The sequence below is a fragment of the Electrona antarctica genome (assembly GCF_951216825.1).
Source record: "Electrona antarctica genome assembly, contig: scaffold_71, whole genome shotgun sequence".
Lineage (NCBI taxonomy): Eukaryota > Metazoa > Chordata > Actinopteri > Myctophiformes > Myctophidae > Electrona > Electrona antarctica.
Genome location: NW_027637292.1, coordinates 442,890 through 464,245, shown reverse-complemented (window position 1 = coordinate 464,245; position 21,356 = coordinate 442,890). Strand labels below are relative to the sequence as shown.

Sequence of the window (21,356 nt, the reverse complement as noted above, 5' to 3'; positions counted from 1 at the left end):
AGTTGTAACCAAGCTACGATGACAACGGAAAGGGAAACGTTAGCGACCATAATATGAAAACTATCTGTCACTTAAGCAATGCAGGTTACACACGCTGGAATTAAACATGGAACCTGCATTAGGTGAGTAATTCATTGTATATGTGTTGGACGTTTGCGGTTGTGCTAGAGATAAACGGACAGCTGCTGCCAGTGGGACCTTACCGCTGCTTAACGACGACACTGTCTGTGACTAGGTGTACTAGTGTAGCTTTGCATCTGTTGCATCTGCCCGTGTGAATGCAGCATAACGTTGTGGCAGTAGTATATGGTATAATATATGGTAGTATATGGTATAATATATGGTATATGGTAGTATATATCATACCTCTTGCATCAGCTGAACTCTCTGTCTCTCCTGTTGTTCTCGGAGTCGGTCTCGTCTCTCTCTCTCCTGGAAACCTTCACTGAACGGGTTGTTGTCGTCAAACTTCACCTGCAAACAACGACAGGTGAAAAGCCTTTAAAACATGCATGTTAAACTCACACACTGCCAGATTCATTCCACTGCCCCAGTGGGACTGTAACTCCGGTGTTTTTACACTAGATGGTGCTGTTCGCTGACATTCTGTAATATTACGGTTGCCAGATATATATATATTATGGGATGTTACGGTTGCCAGATATATATATTAAGGGATGTTACGGTTGCCAGATATATATTATGGGATGTTACCGTTGCCAGATATATATTATGGGATGTTACGGTGGCTATGGGATGTTACGGTGGCTATGGGATGTTACAGTGGCTATGGGATGTTACAGTGGCTGTGGGATGTTACGGTGGCTATGGGATGTTACAGTGGCTGTGGGATGTTACAGTGGCTATGGGATGTTACAGTGGCTATGGGATGTTACGGTGGCTATGGGATGTTACGCTGGCTATGGGATGTTACAGTGGCTATGGGACGTTACGGTGGCTATGGGATGTTACGGTGGCTATGAGATGTTACAGTGTCTGTGGGATGTTACGGTGACTATTGGATGTTACGGTGGCTATGGGATGTTACGGTGGCTATTGGATGTTACGGTGGCTATTGGATGTTAGGGTGGCTATTGGATGTTACGTTGGCTATGGGATGTTACAGTGGCTATGGGATGTTACAGTGGCTATGGGATGTTACAGTGGCTGTGGGATGTTACGGTGGCTATGGGATGTTACAGTGGCTATGGGATGTTACAGTGGCTGTGGGATGTTACGGTGGCTATGGGATGTTACGGTGGCTATGGGATGTTACAGTGGCTGTGGGATGTTACGGTTGCCATATATATATTATGGGATGTTACAGTGGCTATGGGATGTTACGGTGGCTATTGGATGTTACAGTGGCTATGGGATGTTACAGTGGCTGTGGGGTGTTACAGTGGCTGTGGCTAAGGGATGTTACGGTTGCCATATATATATTATGGGATGTTAAAGTGGCTATGGGATGTTACGGTTGCCATATATATATTATGGGATGTTAAAGTGGCTATGGGATGTTACGGTGGCTATTGGATGTTACGGTTGCCATATATATATTATGGGATGTTACAGTGGCTATGGGATGTTACAGTGGCTATGGGATGTTACAGTGGCTGTGGGATGTTACGGTGGCTATTGGATGTTACGGTTGCCAGATATATATTATGGGATGTTACGGTTGCCAGATATATATTATGGGACGTTACCTGTAGTGCAGCAGCAGCCGCAGCAGCCGCAGCCGCCGCTGCAGCAGCAGCTGTAGGGTTAACAGCAGGGCTGATGTTGGGAGCGTTTGGCGGAACGATGGCACCTCCTGCAGGAACGTTGATGACGATGCTGGGTATGTTCGCTATGTGTCCGCTGGGTGGCGCTATGTGTACACTGGGTGGCGCTATGTGTCCGCTGGGTGGCGCTATGTGTCCGCTGGGTGGCGCTATGTGTCCACTGGGTGGCGCTATGTGTCCACTGGGTGGCGCTATGTGTCCGCTGGGTGGCACTATGTGTCCACTGGGTGGCGCTATGTGTCCACTGGGTGGCACTATGTGTCCACTAGATGGACCCATGTGTCCACTGGGTGGCACTATGTGTCCACTAGATGGCGCTAGGTGTCCACTGGGTGGCGCTATGTGTCCACTAGGGGGCAGCAGTGGTAGGTTTGGTATGTGGCCACCAGGGGGCGGCGGTGGTGGTACGTTTGCTATATGACCAGTAGAGGCCGCTGGTGGAACAGTGATGCTGGGTATGGTTGTTATTTGTCCAGTATGTGGTACTGTGTTCCCACTAGGGGGCAGCGGTGGTAGGTTTGGTATGTGGCCACCAGGGGGCAGCTGTGGTGGTATGTTTGGTATGTGGCCACTAGGGGGCAGCGGTGGTATGTGGCCAGTAGGGGGCAGCGGTGGTATGTGGCCAGTAGGGGGCAGCGGTGGTATGTGGCCACTAGGGGGCAGCGGTGGTATGTGGCCAGTAGGGGGCAGCGGTGGTGCAGACACACATATTTGTTGTTTGGTTCTGTAGTCTTCAATCAGCTCGGCGTGATCTTTCTGCTGTTTACGGATCTAAAATAAATATAAGAGAATACATATGAAATAATATATAAGTTAATACATATGAAATAATATATAAGTTAATACATATTAAATAATATATAAGTTAATACATATGAAATAATATATAAGTTAATACATATGAAATAATATATAAGTTAATACATATGAAATAATATATAAGTTAATACATATGAAATAATATATAAGTTAATACATATGAAATAATATATAAGTTAATACATATTAAATAATATATAAGCCATCATCATCGTCATATATGATATAATAAATATGTTATGTGTGATTATTCTGCTGCCAACAGAAATAAAAACAATCCAGATTTGGTTATTTAATAAAACTAGATTTTGAGAGAGCAATGGTCACCAAGTTAAGGTCATTGAAGTGTTAACGCAACGTGTATTAAGTTAAGGTCATTGAAGTGTTAACGCAACGTGTATTAAGTTAAGGTCATTGAAGTGTTAACGCAACGTGTATTAAGTTAAGGTCATTGAAGTGTTAACGCAACGTGTATTAAGTTAAGGTCATTGAAGTGTTAACGCAACGTGTATTAAGTTAAGGTCATTGAAGTGTTAACGCAACGTGTATTAAGGTTAAGGTCAAGTTAAGGTCATTGAAGTGTTAACGCAACGTGTATTAAGTTAAGGTCATTGAAGTGTTAACGCAACGTGTATTAAGTTAAGGTCATTGAAGTGTTAACGCAACGTGTATTAAGTTAAGGTCATTGAAGTGTTAACGCAACGTGTATTAAGGTTAAGGTCAAGTTAAGGTCATTGAAGTGTTAACGCAACGTGTATTAAGGTTAAGGTCAAGTTAAGGTCATTGAAGTGTTAACGCAACGTGTATTAAGTTAAGGTCATTAAGTTAAGGTCATTGAAGTGTTAACGCAACGTGTATTAAGTTAAGGTCATTGAAGTGTTAACGCAACGTGTATTAAGTTAAGGTCATTGAAGTGTTAACGCAACGTGTATTAAGTTAAGGTCATTGAAGTGTTAACGCAACGTGTATTAAGTTAAGGTCATTGAAGTGTTAACGCAACGTGTATTAAGTTAAGGTCATTGAAGTGTTAACGCAACGTGTATTAAGTTAAGGTCATTGAAGTGTTAACGCAACGTGTATTAAGTTAAGGTCATTGAAGTGTTAACGCAACGTGTATTAAGTTAAGGTCATTAAAGTGTTAACGCAACGTATATTAAGTTAAGGTCATTGAAGTGTTAACGCAACGTGTATTAAGTTAAGGTCATTGAAGTGTTAACGCAACGTGTATTAAGTTAAGGTCATTAAGTTAAGGTCATTGAAGTGTTAACGCAACGTGTATTAAGGTTAAGGTCAAGTTAAGGTCATTGAAGTGTTAACGCAACGTGTATTAAGTTAAGGTCATTGAAGTGTTAACGCAACGTGTATTAAGTTAAGGTCATTGAAGTGTTAACGCAACGTGTATTAAGTTAAGGTCATTGAAGTGTTAACGCAACGTGTATTAAGTTAAGGTCATTAAAGTGTTAACGCAACGTGTATTAAGTTAAGGTCATTGAAGTGTTAACGCAACGTGTATTAAGTTAAGGTCATTGAAGTGTTAACGCAACGTGTATTAAGTTAAGGTCATTGAAGTGTTAACGCAACGTGTATTAAGTTAAGGTCATTGAAGTGTTAACGCAACGTGTATTAAGTTAAGGTCATTGAAGTGTTAACGCAACGTGTATTAAGTTAAGGTCATTGAAGTGTTAACGCAACGTGTATTAAGTTAAGGTCATTGAAGTGTTAACGCAACGTGTATTAAGTTAAGGTCATTGAAGTGTTAACGCAACGTGTATTAAGTTAAGGTCATTGAAGTGTTAACGCAACGTGTATTAAGTTAAGGTCATTGAAGTGTTAACGCAACGTGTATTAAGTTAAGGTCATTGAAGTGTTAACGCAACGTGTATTAAGTTAAGGTCATTGAAGTGTTAACGCAACGTGTATTAAGTGTTAGCGCAACGTGTATTAAGTGTTAACGCAACGTGTATTAAGTTAAGGTCATTGAAGTGTTAACGCAACGTGTATTAAGGTTAAGGTCATTGAAGTGTTAACGCAACGTGTATTAAGTTAAGGTCATTGAAGTGTTAACGCAACGTGTATTAAGTTAAGGTCATTGAAGTGTTAACGCAACGTGTATTAAGTTAAGGTCATTGAAGTGTTAACGCAACGTGTATTAAGTTAAGGTCATTGAAGTGTTAACGCAACGTGTATTAAGTTAAGGTCATTGAAGTGTTAACGCAACGTGTATTAAGTTAAGGTCATTGAAGTGTTAACGCAACGTGTATTAAGTTAAGGTCATTGAAGTGTTAACGCAACGTGTATTAAGTTAAGGTCATTGAAGTGTTAACGCAACGTGTATTAAGTTAAGGTCATTGAAGTGTTAACGCAACGTGTATTAAGTGTTAGCGCAACGTGTATTAAGTGTTAACGCAACGTGTATTAAGTTAAGGTCATTGAAGTGTTAACGCAACGTGTATTAAGGTTAAGGTCATTGAAGTGTTAACGCAACGTGTATTAAGTTAAGGTCATTGAAGTGTTAACGCAACGTGTATTAAGTTAAGGTCATTGAAGTGTTAACGCAACGTGTATTAAGGTTAAGGTCATTGAAGTGTTAACGCAACGTGTATTAAGCCAACATAACGCTAACCAAATGCATACAGTATATCCGAAAGTAGTTGGTGTTCAACCAAATCAAATGCCTTTGTTAAATCGTTAATTGACTTTTGTCTAATCATTTCAAATTTAAGCATTTAGGTTGAATAGAAGGAAGCATGAGGTCAGTCCGTTGCTCTCCCCAGGTTGGCAGAGGGAGTGTAGAGCCCAGGATTACATTAGATAATTTACACTGGGTGAAAAAAAGACCACAAACATTGAACCTTCAAAAATATGAGACCTACAAGTTCTAAGAGCTTGTAGATCTGCTATTTTTCAATAGCTAAAGTATAACATAATGCTTTAAAAAGAACCGAAAGGGGTTCCCGCCCAAAATGGGCTAGTTGCTGTGCTGTACCTGCTCTAGTTGTTTCTGCAGCGCCCCCTGCTGTTGGGAGACGTGTAGAAGCTGGTTGGTGTCTTCCTCAGAGAAACTTCTTCCGGACTTCTTGGCCGTTCGTTGTTTCGCAGAAAGAGACTTCTTGGCTTTACGATGACCTGATATTATAATAATAGTTATTAATTAAGGTTATGAATAATGTGTACGGTGCCCTGAGAATAAAACAAGTATGAATTAATGTTAATGGTATTTACCATGCTTTGAGACAACGGTAGTAATTAATGTTAATGATATTTACCATGCTTTGAGACAACGATAGTAAATAATGTTAATGATATTTACCATGCTTTGAGACAACGGTAGTAAATAATGTTAATGATATTTACCATGCTTTGAGACAACGATAGTAAATAATGTTAATGATATTTACCATGCTTTGAGACAACGGTAGTAAATAATGTTAATGATATTTACCATGCTTTGAGACAACGGTAGTAAATAATGTTAATGATATTTACCATGCTTTGAGACAACGGTAGTAAATAATGTTAATGATATTTACTATGCATTGAGACGAGAGTAAATAATGTACCTGCAATCTGGTCCTCCAGGAGGCGCTGTTGCAGCGCTAACAGCTGCTGGGTCTCCCCTAACCACGACTCGTACTGAGTACGCTCAGTCGGATCTGAGAGAGAGAGAGAGAGAGGTGTCAGAAAGCCTCTGTATCTGTTGTGGGTGAAATCAGCCATCAACGGCTTGTCAGAAATATGGGTGCTCATGACGCTAGGGTGACACCACACACACACACACACACACACACACACACACACACACACACACACACACACACACACACACACACACACACACACACACACACACACACACACACACACACACACACACACACACACACACACACACACACACACACACACACACACACACACACACACACACACACACACACACACACACACGTGTGTGTGTGTGTTACTCACTCCTGAATCCTGATCCAAAGTTAGGAGGGTTGGGTCTGGTCAGCTGGGGAGTCAACTTCCCGTCCTGAGAACGAACAGGAAACATCTCATAATAAATGAGATTATGTAGTAACACTAACTAATGTTTTTTTTATATATAATTTCTATCCCACAGTTTTGTAACGCATTTTTCACCCCTGTGTCAATTATCTATTGTGATCCTGGGCTCTACACACCCTCCGCCAACCTGGGGAAAGCAACAGACTTGAACTCATGCTTCCTTCATGCATGAGTGTCCAAGTTGCTCCTTTACACCTGACAGGGGGGAGTTTCCCTGGTTGGACGTAGCGCGTTGAAGGAACACGTTATTCCAACCAGTTCCTTTCCCCTCCATCAGGGGGAGGCAGTTTAGAGACCAGGATTACTGCATGTTTTGTGTGAGGGACACACGGGGAGAACATGTGAGGGTACCTACCCCAGAGGACACGGGGAGAACATGTGAGGGTACCTACCCTAGGGGACATGGGGAGAACATGTGAGGGTACCTACCCTAGGGGCCACGGGGAGAACATGTGAGGGTACCTACCCTAGGGGACACGGGGAGAACATGTGAGGGTACCTACCCTAGGGGCCACGGGGAGAACATGTGAGGGTACCTACCCTAGGGGACACGGGGAGAACATGTGAGGGTACCTACCCTAGGGGACACGGGGAGAGCATGTGAAGGTACCTACCCTAGGGGACACGGGGAGAACATGTGAGGGTACCTACCCTAGGGGACACAGGGAGAACATGTGAGGGTACCTACCCTAGGGGCCACGGGGAGAACATTTGAGGGTACCTACCCTAAGGAACACGGGGAGAACATGTGAGGGTACCTACCCTAGGGGCAATGGGGAGAACATGTGAGGGTACCTACCCTAAGGGACACGGGGAGAACATGCGAGGGTACCTACCCTAGGGGACACAGGGAGAACATGTGAGGGTACCTACCCTAGGGGCCACGGGGAGAAAATGTGAGGGTACCTACCCTAAGGGACACGGGGAGAACATGTGAGGGTATCTACCCTAGGGGACACGGGGAGAACATGTGAGGGTACCTACCCTAGGGGACACGGGGAGAACATGTGAGGGTACCTACCCTAGGGGACACGGGGAGAACATGTGAGGGTACCTACCCTAGGGGACACGGGGAGAACATGTGAGGGTACCTACCCTAGGGGACACGGGGAGAACATGTGAGGGTACCTACCCTAGGGGACACGGGGAGAACATGTGAGGGTACCTACCCTAGGGGACACGGGGAGAACATGTGAGGGTACCTACCCTAGGGGACACGGGGAGAACATGTGAGGGTACCTACCCGAGGGGACACGGGGAGAACATGTGAGGGTACCTACCCTAGGGGACACAGGGAGAACCTGTGAGGGTACCTACCCTAGGGGCCACGGGGAGAAGATTTGAGGGTACCTACCCTAAGGGACACGGGGAGAACATGTGAGGGTACCTACCCTAGGGGACACGGGGAGAACATGTGAGGGTACCTACCCTAGGGGACACGGGGAGAACATGTGAGGGTACCTACCCTAGGGGACACGGGGAGAACATGTGAGGGTACCTACCCTAAGGGACACGGGGAGAACATGTGAGGGTACCTACCCTAGGGGACACACAGGGAGAACATGTGAGGGTACCTACCCCAGAGGACACGGGGAGAACATGTGAGGGTACCTACCCTATGGGACATGGGGAGAACATGTGAGGGTACCTACCCTAGGGGCCACGGGGAGAACATTTGAGGGTACCTACCCTAGGGGACACGGGGAGAACATGTGAGGGTACCTACCCTAGGGGACACGGGGAGAACATGTGAGGGTACCTACCCTAGGGGACACGGGGAGAACATGTGAGGGTACCTACCCTAGGGGACACGGGGAGAACATGTGAGGGTACCTACCCTAGGGGACACGGGGAGAACATGTGAGGGTACCTACCCTAGGGGACACGGGGAGAACATGTGAGGGTACCTACCCTAGGGGACACGGGGAGAACATGTGAGGGTACCTACCCTAGGGGACACGGGGAGAACATGTGAGGGTACCTACCCTAGGGGACACGGGGATAACATGTGAGGGTACCTACCCTAGGGGACACGGGGAGAACATGTGAGGGTACCTACCCTAGGGGACACGGGGATAACATGTGAGGGTACCTACCCTAGGGGACACGGGGAGAACATGTGAGGGTACCTACCCTAGGGGACACGGGGAGAACATGTGAGGGTACCTACCCTAGGGGACACGGGGAGAACATGCAAACTCCTCACAGAAAGGTTCTTTCGCCAACCCCACCCAGGGTATGGGCGCTGATATGACAAGCGGGAATCGATCCCGCAACCTTCTAGCTGTGAGGCGACTGCGTCTTATATGGTGTACTTACCACACACGGCTGTGTACCGCTGTGTACTTGGTGTGTACTCGTGGTGCCTTCGGGTCTCAGGCCCTCCGACGACGCCTGGAACCTGAAACACAGACACAGGAAGTGAGGTGGTGACGGGCGTGCAGCAGCAGCACGTGATGTCACCAAGCCACAGGAAGTGATGCGGGCGTGCGCGTACGTACCTATTGATGGTCATGGGGTTCAGCCCCAGGTTACTCTGGGTCACGACCTTGTTGATGCCCTGAAGGGCGACCATCTTGGCTTTCATGATGGGGTCATCTAGACAGACAGACAGACAGACAGTGTTTATGGTCATTGAAGTATGTCCATTTGAAGTGTTACGAAGTAGGTCGGGAGTGGCTTATTGTCGGTAACACACGGGAGTCTGTCCCCGTTACAATGCCCTATAGACCCCTGGGAGATGGAGTATATCTCCGTTACAATGCCCTATAGACCCCTGGGAGATGGAGTCTATCTCCGTTACAATGCCCTATAGACCTCTGGGAGATGGAGTCTGTCCCTGTTACAATGCCCTATAGACCTCTGGGAGATGGAGTCTGTCCCTGTTACAATGCCCTATAGACCTCTGGGAGATGGAGTCTGTCCCCGTTACAATGCCCTATAGACCTCTGGGAGATGGAGTCTTTCCCCGTTACAATGCCCTATAGACCCCTGGGAGATGGAGTCTGTCCCTGTTACAATGCCCTATAGACCTCTGGGAGATGGAGTCTGTCCCCGTTACAATGCCCTATAGACCCCTGGGAGATGGAGTCTGTCCCCCAGTTATCAGGGTGTCATCAGGGTCTTATCAGGGTGTTACCAGGGCATATATGTTACCTGTAGGGTGTCGTATCAGGGTGTTACCAGGGCATATATGTTACCTGTAGGGTGTCGTATCAGGGTGTTACCAGGGTCTATATGTTACCTGTAGGGTGTCGTATCAGGGTGTTATCAGGGTGTCGTATCAGGGCGTTATCAGGGTGTCGTATCAGGGCGTTATCAGGGTGTCGTATCAGGGCCTGCATGTGTTTGTGTTGCTGCTGTTCGTGTCTCTCCTGGTCCAGGAGATCCTGCAGGAGTAGCGGCTGCTCCTCCAGGAGCAGCAGCCTGGACGACAGGGGAGGGAGCGGCTGAGGGGGGGACTGGGGGTGAGACTGCTGGGGGTGAGACTGCTGGGGGTGAGACTGCTGGGGGTGACACTGTTGGGGGTGAGACTGTTGGGGGTGAGCCTGCTGAGGGTGAGACTGCTGAGGGTGAGACTGAGGTGAGGGGTGAGACTGAGGTGAGGGGTGAGACTGCTGAGGGTGAGACTGAGAGTGATGCGAGGGGTGAGACTGCTGGGGGTGCGACTGTTGGGGGTGAGACTGAGAGTGATGTGAGGGGTGAGACTGCTGGGGGTGAGACTGAGAGTGATGCGAGGGGTGAGACTGCTGGGGGTGAGACTGCTGAGGGTGAGAGTGATGCGAGGGGTGAGACTGCTGGGGGTGAGACTGAGAGTGATGCGAGGGGTGAGACTGCTGGGGGTGAGACTGCTGGGGGTGAGACTGAGGGTGAAGTGATGGGTGAGACTGTTGAGGGTGAGACTGCTGGGGGTGAGACTGCTGAGGGTGAGGCGAGGAGTGAGACTGGGGGTGAGGTGAGGGGTGAGACTGTTGAGGGTGAGACAGGGGGTGAGGCGATGGACTGAAACCTCTCCCTGGCTGTTGTTGGAAGACAGATGGCTGTCCTGGAGAGAGAGAGAGAGAGAGAGAGAGAGAGAGCGAGAGAGAGAGAGAGATGATGGGAGTGGGGGGTGAGAGAGAGGTGTGTCAGAAAGCCTCTGTATCTGACCTGTTGTTCTGCTTCATCAGCTGCAGTTACACAGTTTTCAGTTCCTTACACATTTATGTCCCAGCCCACTGAGACTCTGGCTAACTGGTATGATCTTTATTCATGGATTTCACTGAGTAAGTTCTAAAAAAAAATAAAAAAAGGCGTAACTGAAGCCTGTTTATGCATTGAGGACAGAGGGATGGAAGAAAATAAGTAGAGAGATGGATGGATGGAGGTAGAGAGAAGGAGGGATGGAGGTAGAGGGATGGAGGGAGAGGGATGGAGGGAGAGAGATGGAGGGAGAGAGATGGAGGAATGGAGGGAGAGAGATGGAGGGATGGAGGTAGAGAGATGGATGGATGGAGGGATGGAGGTAGAGTGATGGAGGGAGAGAGATGGAGGGATGGAGGGAGAGAGATGGATGGATGGAGGTAGAGAGATGGAGGTAGAGAGATGGAGGTAGAGAGATGGAGGTAGAGAGAAGGAGGGATGGAGGTAGAGAGATGGATGGATGGAGGTAGAGAGATGGAGGGATGGAGGGAGAGAGATGGAGGGATGGAGGGAGAGAGATGGAGGGATGGAGGTAGAGAGATGGAGAGATGGAGGTAGAGAGATGGAGGGATGGAGGGAGAGAGATGGAGGGATGGAGGTAGAGAGATGGATGGATGGAGGTAGAGAGATGGAGGGATGGAGGGAGAGAGATGGAGGGATGGAGGTAGAGAGATGGATGGATGGAGGTAGAGAGATGGAGGGATGGAGGGAGAGAGATGGAGGGATGGAGGTAGAGAGATGGATGGATGGAGGTAGAGAGATGGAGGGATGGAGGGAGAGAGATGGAGGAATGGAGGGAGAGAAATGGAGGGATGGAGGTAGAGAGATGGATGGATGGAGGTAGAGAGATGGAGGGATGGAGGTAGAGAGATGGAGAGATGGAGGGAGAGAAATGGAGGGATGGAGGTAGAGAGATGGATGGATGGAGGTAGAGAGATGGAGGGATGGAGGTAGAGAGATGGAGAGATGGAGGGAGAGAAATGGAGGGATGGAGGTAGAGAGATGGAGGGATGGAGGTAGAGGGATGAGGGAGAGGGATGGAGGGAGAGAGATGGAGGAATGGAGGGAGAGAAATGGAGGGATGGAGGTAGAGAGATGGATGGATGGAGGGATGGAGGTAGAGAGATGGAGGGATGGAGGTAGAGAGATGGATGGATGGAGGTAGAGAGATGGAGGGATGGAGGTAGAGAGATGGAGAGATGGAGGGAGAGAAATGGAGGGATGGAGGTAGAGAGATGGATGGATGGAGGTAGAGGGATGAGGGAGAGGGATGGAGGGAGAGAGATGGAGGAATGGAGGGAGAGAAATGGAGGGATGGAGGTAGAGAGATGGATGGATGGAGGGATGGAGGTAGAGCGATGGAGGGAGAGAGATGGAGAGATGGAGGGAGAGAAATGGAGGGATGGAGGTAGAGAGATGGAGGGATGGAGGTAGAGAGATGGATGGATGGAGGGAGAGAAATGGAGGGATGGAGGTAGAGAGATGGAGGGATGGAGGTAGAGAGATGGAGGGATGGAGGGAGAGAGATAGAGAGATGGAGGTAGAGAAATGGAGGGATGGAGGTAGAGAGATGGAGGGATGGAGGTAGAGGGATGAGGGAGAGGGATGGAGGGAGAGAGATGGAGGAATGGAGGGAGAGAAATGGAGGGATGGAGGTAGAGAGATGGATGGATGGAGGGATGGAGGTAGAGCGATGGAGGGAGAGAGATGGAGAGATGGAGGGAGAGAAATGGAGGGATGGAGGTAGAGAGATGGAGGGATGGAGGTAGAGAGATGGATGGATGGAGGGAGAGAAATGGAGGGATGGAGGTAGAGAGATGGAGGGATGGAGGTAGAGAGATGGAGGGATGGAGGGAGAGAGATAGAGAGATGGAGGTAGAGAGATGGAGGGATGGAGGTAGAGAGATGGATGGATGGAGGTAGAGAGATGGAGGGATGGAGGTAGAGAGATGGAGGGATGGAGGTAGAGAGATGGAGGTAGAGAGATGGAGGGATGGAGGGAGAGAGATAGAGGGATGGAGGTAGAGAGATGGAGGGATGGAGGGAGAGAGATAGAGGGATGGAGGTAGAGAGATGGAGGGATGGAGGGAGAGAGATAGAGGGATGGAGGTAGAGAGATGGAGGGATGGAGGGAGAGAGATAGAGAGATGGAGGTAGAGAGATGGAGGGATGGAGGGAGAGAGATAGAGAGATGGAGGTAGAGAGATGGAGGGATGGAGGGAGAGAGATAGAGAGATGGAGGTAGAGAGATGGAGGGATGGAGGTAGAGAGATGGATGGATGGAGGTAGAGAGATGGAGGGATGGAGGTAGAGAGATGGAGGGATGGAGGTAGAGAGATGGAGGTAGAGAGATGGAGGGATGGAGGGAGAGAGATAGAGGGATGGAGGTAGAGAGATGGAGGGATGGAGGGAGAGAGATAGAGGGATGGAGGTAGAGAGATGGAGGGATGGAGGTAGAGAGATGGAGGTAGAGAGATGGAGGGATGGAGGGAGAGAGATAGAGTTACCTGCAGACATGGAGGACAGTCCTCTGTGAGACATCAGGACTGATCTGTGATCCGATTGGATGACTGATGGTCCTCCTGGAACCTGGACCACTGATCTGTGATCCAATTGGATGGGTGTTCTGTGATCTGACTGGATGGGTGATCTGTGCTCTGATTGGAGGACTGCTCTGTGTGGGTGTGTCTGGGCAGGACTGACAGCTGCTGCAATGTCCTGGGATGAGAGGAGAGAAGGGTTTTAATGTGCACACGCACGAGCACACACACGCACGCACGCGCCTGACTCTAACTAAAGCCCAAGGCTATGTTGGTCAGAAGTTAGCGGGCGGCGGTGGCTCAGGGGTAGAGTGGCTGGATGGTAACTGCAAGGTTGCCTGTTCGAACCCGGGCTCCCCCAGAGTTAGTGTCGAAGTGTCCTTGAGCAAGACACTGAACCCAAATTGCTCCTGATGTGCTGGCTAGTGCCTTGCATGGTTTCCGCCGCCATCGTTGTATGAATGTGTGTGTGAATGGGTGAATTGATGCACAATCTATATAAATGCACCATTTACCATTTTAGCTGCTAAGCTAAAGGCCAAGGCTATCTTGGTCAGATGTTAGCCGCTAAGCTAAAGGCCAAGGCTATGTTGGTCATAAGTTAGCCGCTAAGCTAAAGGCCAAGGCTATGTTGTTCAGAAGTTATCCGCTAAGCTAAAGGGCACGGCAGCATTCAGACCGACATGCTACCTTGCTCAGGAGGTGGTTGCCGGTTCCAACGCCAGCAGGGAGTCTCGGCGAGGCGTGCATCGCGGGGGGGAGGGACTCCGCCTTGACGTATGCCTGGCCGTGTTCAATGATCACGGGCGACTCCCTGGCTTCCTGTTTCACCTGGAGGGCGTGGCCTCTCTCCTCCGGCCCCTCCCCCAGGTCCAGCTCCTCCCCTCCCTCGGGGTCGGCGTACGCGATCAGGTCAAACTTCCCCGACAGCAGGAAGTCGTCCAGGTGGAGGTCGTTAGGACCCAGGTCCAAATCCTCCTTACCTGATGGGATCAATTGGATTTTTTAACACACTTTTCTCTGCTTTCTGGTGGATTTGGGTAAAAACAAGTCACATTCAATCCATTCATGGATTATCGCGATGGCACAGTTATTTTTAATATTATAATTACCATTGTCAGGGTCCATAAGGTTCATGTGAATATAATTATCATAATTACCATCGTCAGGTGGATCTAATTATCATAATTACCATCGTCAGGTGGATCTAATTATCATAATTACCATCGTCAGGTGGATCTAATTACCATAATTACCATTGTCAGGTGGATCTAATTACCATAATTACCATCGTCAGGGTCCATGAGGTTCAGGTGAATATAATTACCATCGTCAGGTGTATCGAATTACCATAATTACCATAATTACCATCGTCAGGTGAATATAATTAACATAATTACCATCGCCAGGTGAATATAATTACCATAATTACCATCGTCAGGGTCCATTAGGTTCAGGTGAATATAATTACCATAATTACCATCGTCAGGTGGATCTAATTACCATAATTACCATCATCAGGTGGATCTAATTACCATAATTACCATCGTCAGGTGGATATAATTACCATCGTCAGGTGAATCTAATTACCATAATTACCATCGTCAGGTGGATCTAATTACCATAATTACCATCATCAGGTGGATCTAATTACCATAATTACCATCGTCAGGTGGATATAATTACCATCGTCAGGTGGATCTAATTACCATAATTACCATCGTCAGGTGAATATAATTACCATAATTACCATCGTCAGGTGGATCTAATTACCATAATTACCATCGTCAGGTGAATATAATTACCATAATTACCATCGTCAGGTGGATCTAATTACCATAATTACCATCGTCAGGTGGATCTAATTACCATAATTACCATCGTCAGGTGGATCTAATTACCATAATTACCATCGTCAGGGTCCATTAGGTTCAGGTGAATATAATTACCATAATTACCATCGTCAGGTGGATCTAATTACCATAATTACCATCGTCAGGTGGATCTAATTACCATAATTACCATCATCAGGTGAATCAAATTATCATCGTCAGGTGAATATAATTACCATAATTACCATCGTCAGGTGGATCTAATTAGCATAATTACCATCGTCAGGTGGATCTAATTACCATAATTACCATCATCAGGTGAATCAAATTATCATCGTCAGGTGAATATAATTACCATAATTACCATCGTCAGGTGGATCTAATTACCATAATTACCATCGTCAGGGTCCATGAGGTTCAGGTCCACCAGGTCTTTCACCTCGACGTCTTCCAGGTCTTTAACGGCCGAGTCATCCGCTAACTCCTCTAGCCCCTCCCCCATGGCAATGGGGTGCATGCCGACGCCCACTCCCAGCGGGGGGAGTGGCCGGTGGGCGGGGTCCAGGTGCAGGGGGAGGAGCTGGGGGAAAGGAAGGCGTGGCCTCGTGTCCGGCGCTCGGTGTCGCAGCTCGATGAACGGCTGTCCCATGATGCAATGGGGCTGGATGGATCTAGGGAGGAAGGACTGGGCGGGGCCTGGAGACATACGGAGAATATTATATAATTTTAACTCTTAATCCGCCGCCATTAATTAATAGCGTACTGCCAGTGTTTTATCCGCGTAACACTTATTTTGAAGAGCCAAATATCCGTAATCGCATGTTAGTGACAAACTGCTGTGTGTGATGTCTTGACCGGTTGTTGTTCTCTCGGTCGGTGGTGGAAAAACCCAACCGCGAGAATCATAGCGCCTGCTACAGGCCGTTGAAAACGCTTGTCTGGGCCAAAAACTGCCACTCAATGTCGTTTCTGAGATACAGGGCTTTGAATGCAGGGCTTAGAATGGAGGTGGATGCGCGCGCATTTTCAAAATGGCCGCGGCCACTGTCCTACTTGGTGTTGTGTTAGCGAACGGTGGCTAACGATACAATCGGATCAAAACATGGATTAAAGAAGGTAAACCCTGGAACACGAGAGTCTGGTGTTTGGCGGGCGAGGGTACTAATTTAACCCTCGTGTTCCTCGTTTCTGGCGGACTCCGTGTTAACACCCCGAGCGGCAAGGACGGAGGTCTCCGTTCAATCAATTAGTAACGCTCAGGATGGAGATTTACTGATATCAAAACTGATTGCATCGCTCCACAGGCTGGGAGCGCCTGTTGGGCAACATTCAATGTTATTTCCCGGTGGGACGTCATTGAAAATGTCCCCCCCGCCCCATTTTAGCCGATGAGACCAAAAATCTTAAAACGTGAATAACTCTTGATCTAAATTAGGGATCCCGATACCTCAATTTCTGTGTTAGCCGATACCGATACCGAATACCGATACCAGTGTCGTGATCAGGTGTTGTATTTATAGCTATATCTTGTGTTGTGTTTATAGCAGATTCCTCACTCAAATGTGCAGCAAACTCCACATTTTATTCACCTGCCATAGTGTCAACCCCTTACCCCTGTGTCGGATTGGTGGTTAGACTGGCATATTCGCCGATACCGATGACAAATAAGGGCCGATCCGATACTTTTCCCGATACCGATACAGTATCGGGACATCTAATCTAAATCATTCCGTCCAATTCTAAGAAAAGATTATGTGTTAGACGTCCCACCGCGGTCCCGTCGCTGTGTTAGACGGCCCACGGCGGTCCCGTCGCTGTGTTAGACGGCCCACGACGGTCCCGTCGCTGTGTTAGACGTCCCACGGCGGTCCCCTTGCTGTGTTAGACGTCCCACGGCGGTCCCGTCGATGTGTTAGACGTCCCACGGCGGTCCCGTCGCTGTGTTAGACGTCCCACGGCGGACCCGTCGCTATGTTAGACGTCCCACCGCGGTCCCGTCGCTAGTAGAATTAATCATACCTTGCGTTGTTGTCGATCGCCTCGGGAGTGTTTTGGCTACATTTAGCTACTTCAGCTACATCCGGGATAGCGCCTGGTGCGTCGCTAAATGTGCTCCGCTGCTATAAATGGCTGGGCTCTGATTTAATGGATTAAATAACCTCTGATTTAATGGGTTAAATAACCTCTGATTTAATGGGTTAAATAACCTCTGATTTAATGGGTTAAATAACCTCTGATTTAATGGGTTAAATAACCTCTGATTTAATGGGTTAAATAACCTCTGATTTAATGGATTAAATAACCTCTGATTTAATGGATTAAATAACCTCTGATTTAATGGATTAAATAACCTCTGATTTAATGGATTAAATAACCTCTGATTTAATGGGTTAAATAACCTCTGATTTAATGGATTAAATAACCTCTGATTTAATGGATTAAATAACCCCTGATTTAATGGATTAAATAACCTCTGATTTAATGGATTAAATAACCTCTGATTTAATGGATTAAATAACCTCTGATTTAATGGATTAAATAACCCCTGATTTAATGGGTTAAATAACCTCTGATTTAATGGATTAAATAACCTCTGATTTAATGGATTAAATAACCTCTGATTTAATGGATTAAATAACCCCTGATTTAATGGATTAAATAACCTCTGATTTAATGGAATAAATAACCTCTGATTTAATGGAATAAATAACCTCTGATTTAATGGAATAAATAACCTCTGATTTAATGGATTAAATAACCTGATTTAATGGGTTAAATAACCTCTGATTTAATGGGTTAAATAACCTCTGATTTAATGGATTAAATAACCTCTGATTTAATGGATTAAATAACCTCTGATTTAATGGATTAAATAACCTCTGATTTAATGGATTAAATAACCCCTGATTTAATGGATTAAATAACCTCTGATTTAATGGAATAAATAACCTCTGATTTAATGGAATAAATAACCTCTGATTTAATGGGTTAAATAACCTCTGATTTAATGGATTAAATAACCTTTGATTTAATGGATTAAATAACCTCTGATTTAATGGATTAAATAACCCCTGATTTAATGGATTAAATAACCTTTGATTTAATGGATTAAATAACCTCTGATTTAATGGATTAAATAACCCCTGATTTAATGGATTAAATAACCCCTGATTTAATGGATTAAATAACCTCTGATTTAATGGGTTAAATAACCTCTGATTTAATGGGTTAAATAACCTCTGATTTAATGGGTTAAATAACCTCTGATTTAATGGGTTAAATAACCTCTGATTTAATGGATTAAATAACCTCTGATTTAATGGGTTAAATAACCTCTGATTTAATGGGTTAAATAACCTCTGATTTAATGGATTAAATAACCTCTGATTTAATGGATTAAATAACCTCTGATTTAATGGGTTAAATAACCTCTGATTTAATGGGTTAAATAACCTCTGATTTAATGGATTAAATAACCTCTGATTTAATGGGTTAAATAACCTCTGATTTAATGGATTAAATAACCTCTGATTTAATGGATTAAATAACCTCTGATTTAATGGATTAAATAACCTCTGATTTAATGGATTAAATAACCTCTGATTTAATGGGTTAAATAACCTCTGATTTAATGGGTTAAATAACCTCTGATTTAATGGGTTAAATAACCTCTGATTTAATGGATTAAATAACCTCTGATTTAATGGGTTAAATAACCTCTGATTTAATGGGTTAAATAACCTCTGATTTAATGGATTAAATAACCTTTGATTTAATGGATTAAATAACCTCTGATTTAATGGATTAAATAACCCCTGATTTAATGGATTAAATAACCTTTGATTTAATGGATTAAATAACCTCTGATTTAATGGATTAAATAACCCCTGATTTAATGGATTAAATAACCCCTGATTTAATGGATTAAATAACCTCTGATTTAATGGGTTAAATAACCTCTGATTTAATGGGTTAAATAACCTCTGATTTAATGGGTTAAATAACCTCTGATTTAATGGGTTAAATAACCTCTGATTTAATGGATTAAATAACCTCTGATTTAATGGGTTAAATAACCTCTGATTTAATGGGTTAAATAACCTCTGATTTAATGGATTAAATAACCTCTGATTTAATGGATTAAATAACCTCTGATTTAATGGGTTAAATAACCTCTGATTTAATGGGTTAAATAACCTCTGATTTAATGGATTAAATAACCTCTGATTTAATGGATTAAATAACCTCTGATTTAATGGAATAAATAACCTCTGATTTAATGGATTAAATAACCCCTGATTTAATGGGTTAAATAACCTCTGATTTAATGGGTTAAATAACCCCTGATTTAATGGATTAAATAACCTCTGATTTAATGGATTAAATAACCTCTGATTTAATGGATTAAATAACCTCTGATTTAATGGATTAAATAACCTCTGATTTAATGGATTAAATAACCTCTGATTTAATGGGTTAAATAACCTCTGATTTAATGGGTTAAATAACCTCTGATTTAATGGGTTAAATAACCCAGGGTTATTAAAAAACCCCGGGCGTTTTAACGTGTTAACTAGAAAATACTGGTCGGGCTCCAGTAGCTCTCTACTCCATGACGATGTATTGACCCACATGACCTCACAGCCACTCCCTCTGTCCTCCTATTGGTTGACCCACATGACCTCACAGCCCCTCCCTCCCTCTGTCCTCATATTGGTTGACCCACATGACGTCACAGCCACTCCCTCCCTCTGTCCTCCTATTGGTTGACCCACATGACCTCACAGCCACTCCCTCTGCCCTCCTATTGGTTGACCCACATGACCTCACAGCCCCTCCCTCCCTCTGTCCTCCTATTGGTTGACCCACATGACCTCACAGCCCCTCCCTCCCTCTGTCCTCCTATTGGTTGACCAACATGACCTCACAGCCCCTCCCTCCCTCTGTCCTCCTATTGGTTGACCCACATGACCTCACAGCCCCTCCCTCCCTCTGTCCTCCTATTGGTTGACCCACATGACCTCACAGCCCCTCCCCCCCTCTGTCCTCCTATTGGTTGACCCACATGACCTCACAGCCCCTCCCTCCGTGTGTCCTCCTATTGGTTGACCCACATGACCTCACAGCACCTCTGTCTTCCTATTGGTTGACCTACCTGGCATCATGACAGCATGTGGTCTGACGGCCTCCCCAGCGCTCATGGTCCTCCTGGTTGGACCGGCAGGGAGGAGGTCTGGCAGAGCGAGCCCAGAGACGGGCAGCGTCTGCTGGGCCTGGCAGTCCTGGTGGAGACCCCCAGTCCCTGGAGCTCCTGCAGCATAGCTGAACCTATAGCAGGAGAGACAACACCGTTCAGCACAACATTTAACACATTTTGACCTGAGATCAGATTCTAAAAATGTCTTCTACATCCTGACAGTTTTCTTAAAAAGCTATGTTTCTATGTCAGTCGTTCTTCGATTTTTCAAAAATAGCAGACCTACAAGCTCATAGCGCGCCACTCGGTGGCGCGCTATGAGCTTGTAGATCTGCTATTTTTCAATAGCTAAAGTATAACATAACTAATTAAATGTTGTGATGAACGGTATTGTATCTCCTCCTATAGGTTAGGAGGAGATTCATCACAACATTTAATTTGATTTGATCTGATTTTATTAGATGTCAAGCAAGAAAAAAGCAAGGTACATCATGTTCATCTAAGAAGAAAAGATACATCATGTTCATCTAAGAAGAAAAGATACATCATGTTCATCTAAGAAGAAAAGATACATCATGTTCATCTAAGAAGAAAAGATACATCATGTTCATCTAAGAAGCGTCACGGATAAAAAACACAATACAATACTTATTTTTGTGTGTGTTCCATTTGGTCTGTGGGACAAACGCCATTGCAACAAGATACATACAGACAAACATTAAATCAATAAACAACACAAGCAAGAGCTACACTGCGCCTACATTATGAATATAACATGTGATCTCATTGCTAAGAGACTTAACCCATTTTGACCTGAGATCAGATTCTAAAAATGTATTCTACATCCTGACATTTTTCTGAAAAAGCTATGTTTCTATGTTTCTGTCGTTCTTCGATTTTTCAAAAATAGCAGACCTACAAGCGAGTGGCG

At 45.5% G+C, this 21,356-nt stretch overlaps 1 protein-coding gene across 1 annotated transcript in view; it reads right to left on the bottom strand.

The window, feature by feature from the left end:
* The window catches only part of LOC306919017 (uncharacterized protein), a 193,311-nt gene that overhangs the window by 69,266 nt on the left and 102,689 nt on the right, over positions 1 to 21,356 (bottom strand). Inside the window, exons 46-57 of the mRNA XM_079531859.1 lie at positions 20,384 to 20,556; positions 15,625 to 15,924; positions 14,087 to 14,379; positions 13,364 to 13,574; positions 9,919 to 10,719; positions 9,176 to 9,272; positions 8,994 to 9,075; positions 6,576 to 6,639; positions 6,167 to 6,259; positions 5,593 to 5,732; positions 1,710 to 2,558; positions 367 to 474 (exon numbers count right to left, since the gene is read on the bottom strand). Coding sequence (XP_079387985.1) covers positions 367 to 474; positions 1,710 to 2,558; positions 5,593 to 5,732; positions 6,167 to 6,259; positions 6,576 to 6,639; positions 8,994 to 9,075; positions 9,176 to 9,272; positions 9,919 to 10,719; positions 13,364 to 13,574; positions 14,087 to 14,379; positions 15,625 to 15,924; positions 20,384 to 20,556 — 3,211 coding nt within the window. The remainder of the gene's footprint in view (positions 1 to 366; positions 475 to 1,709; positions 2,559 to 5,592; positions 5,733 to 6,166; positions 6,260 to 6,575; positions 6,640 to 8,993; positions 9,076 to 9,175; positions 9,273 to 9,918; positions 10,720 to 13,363; positions 13,575 to 14,086; positions 14,380 to 15,624; positions 15,925 to 20,383; positions 20,557 to 21,356) is intronic.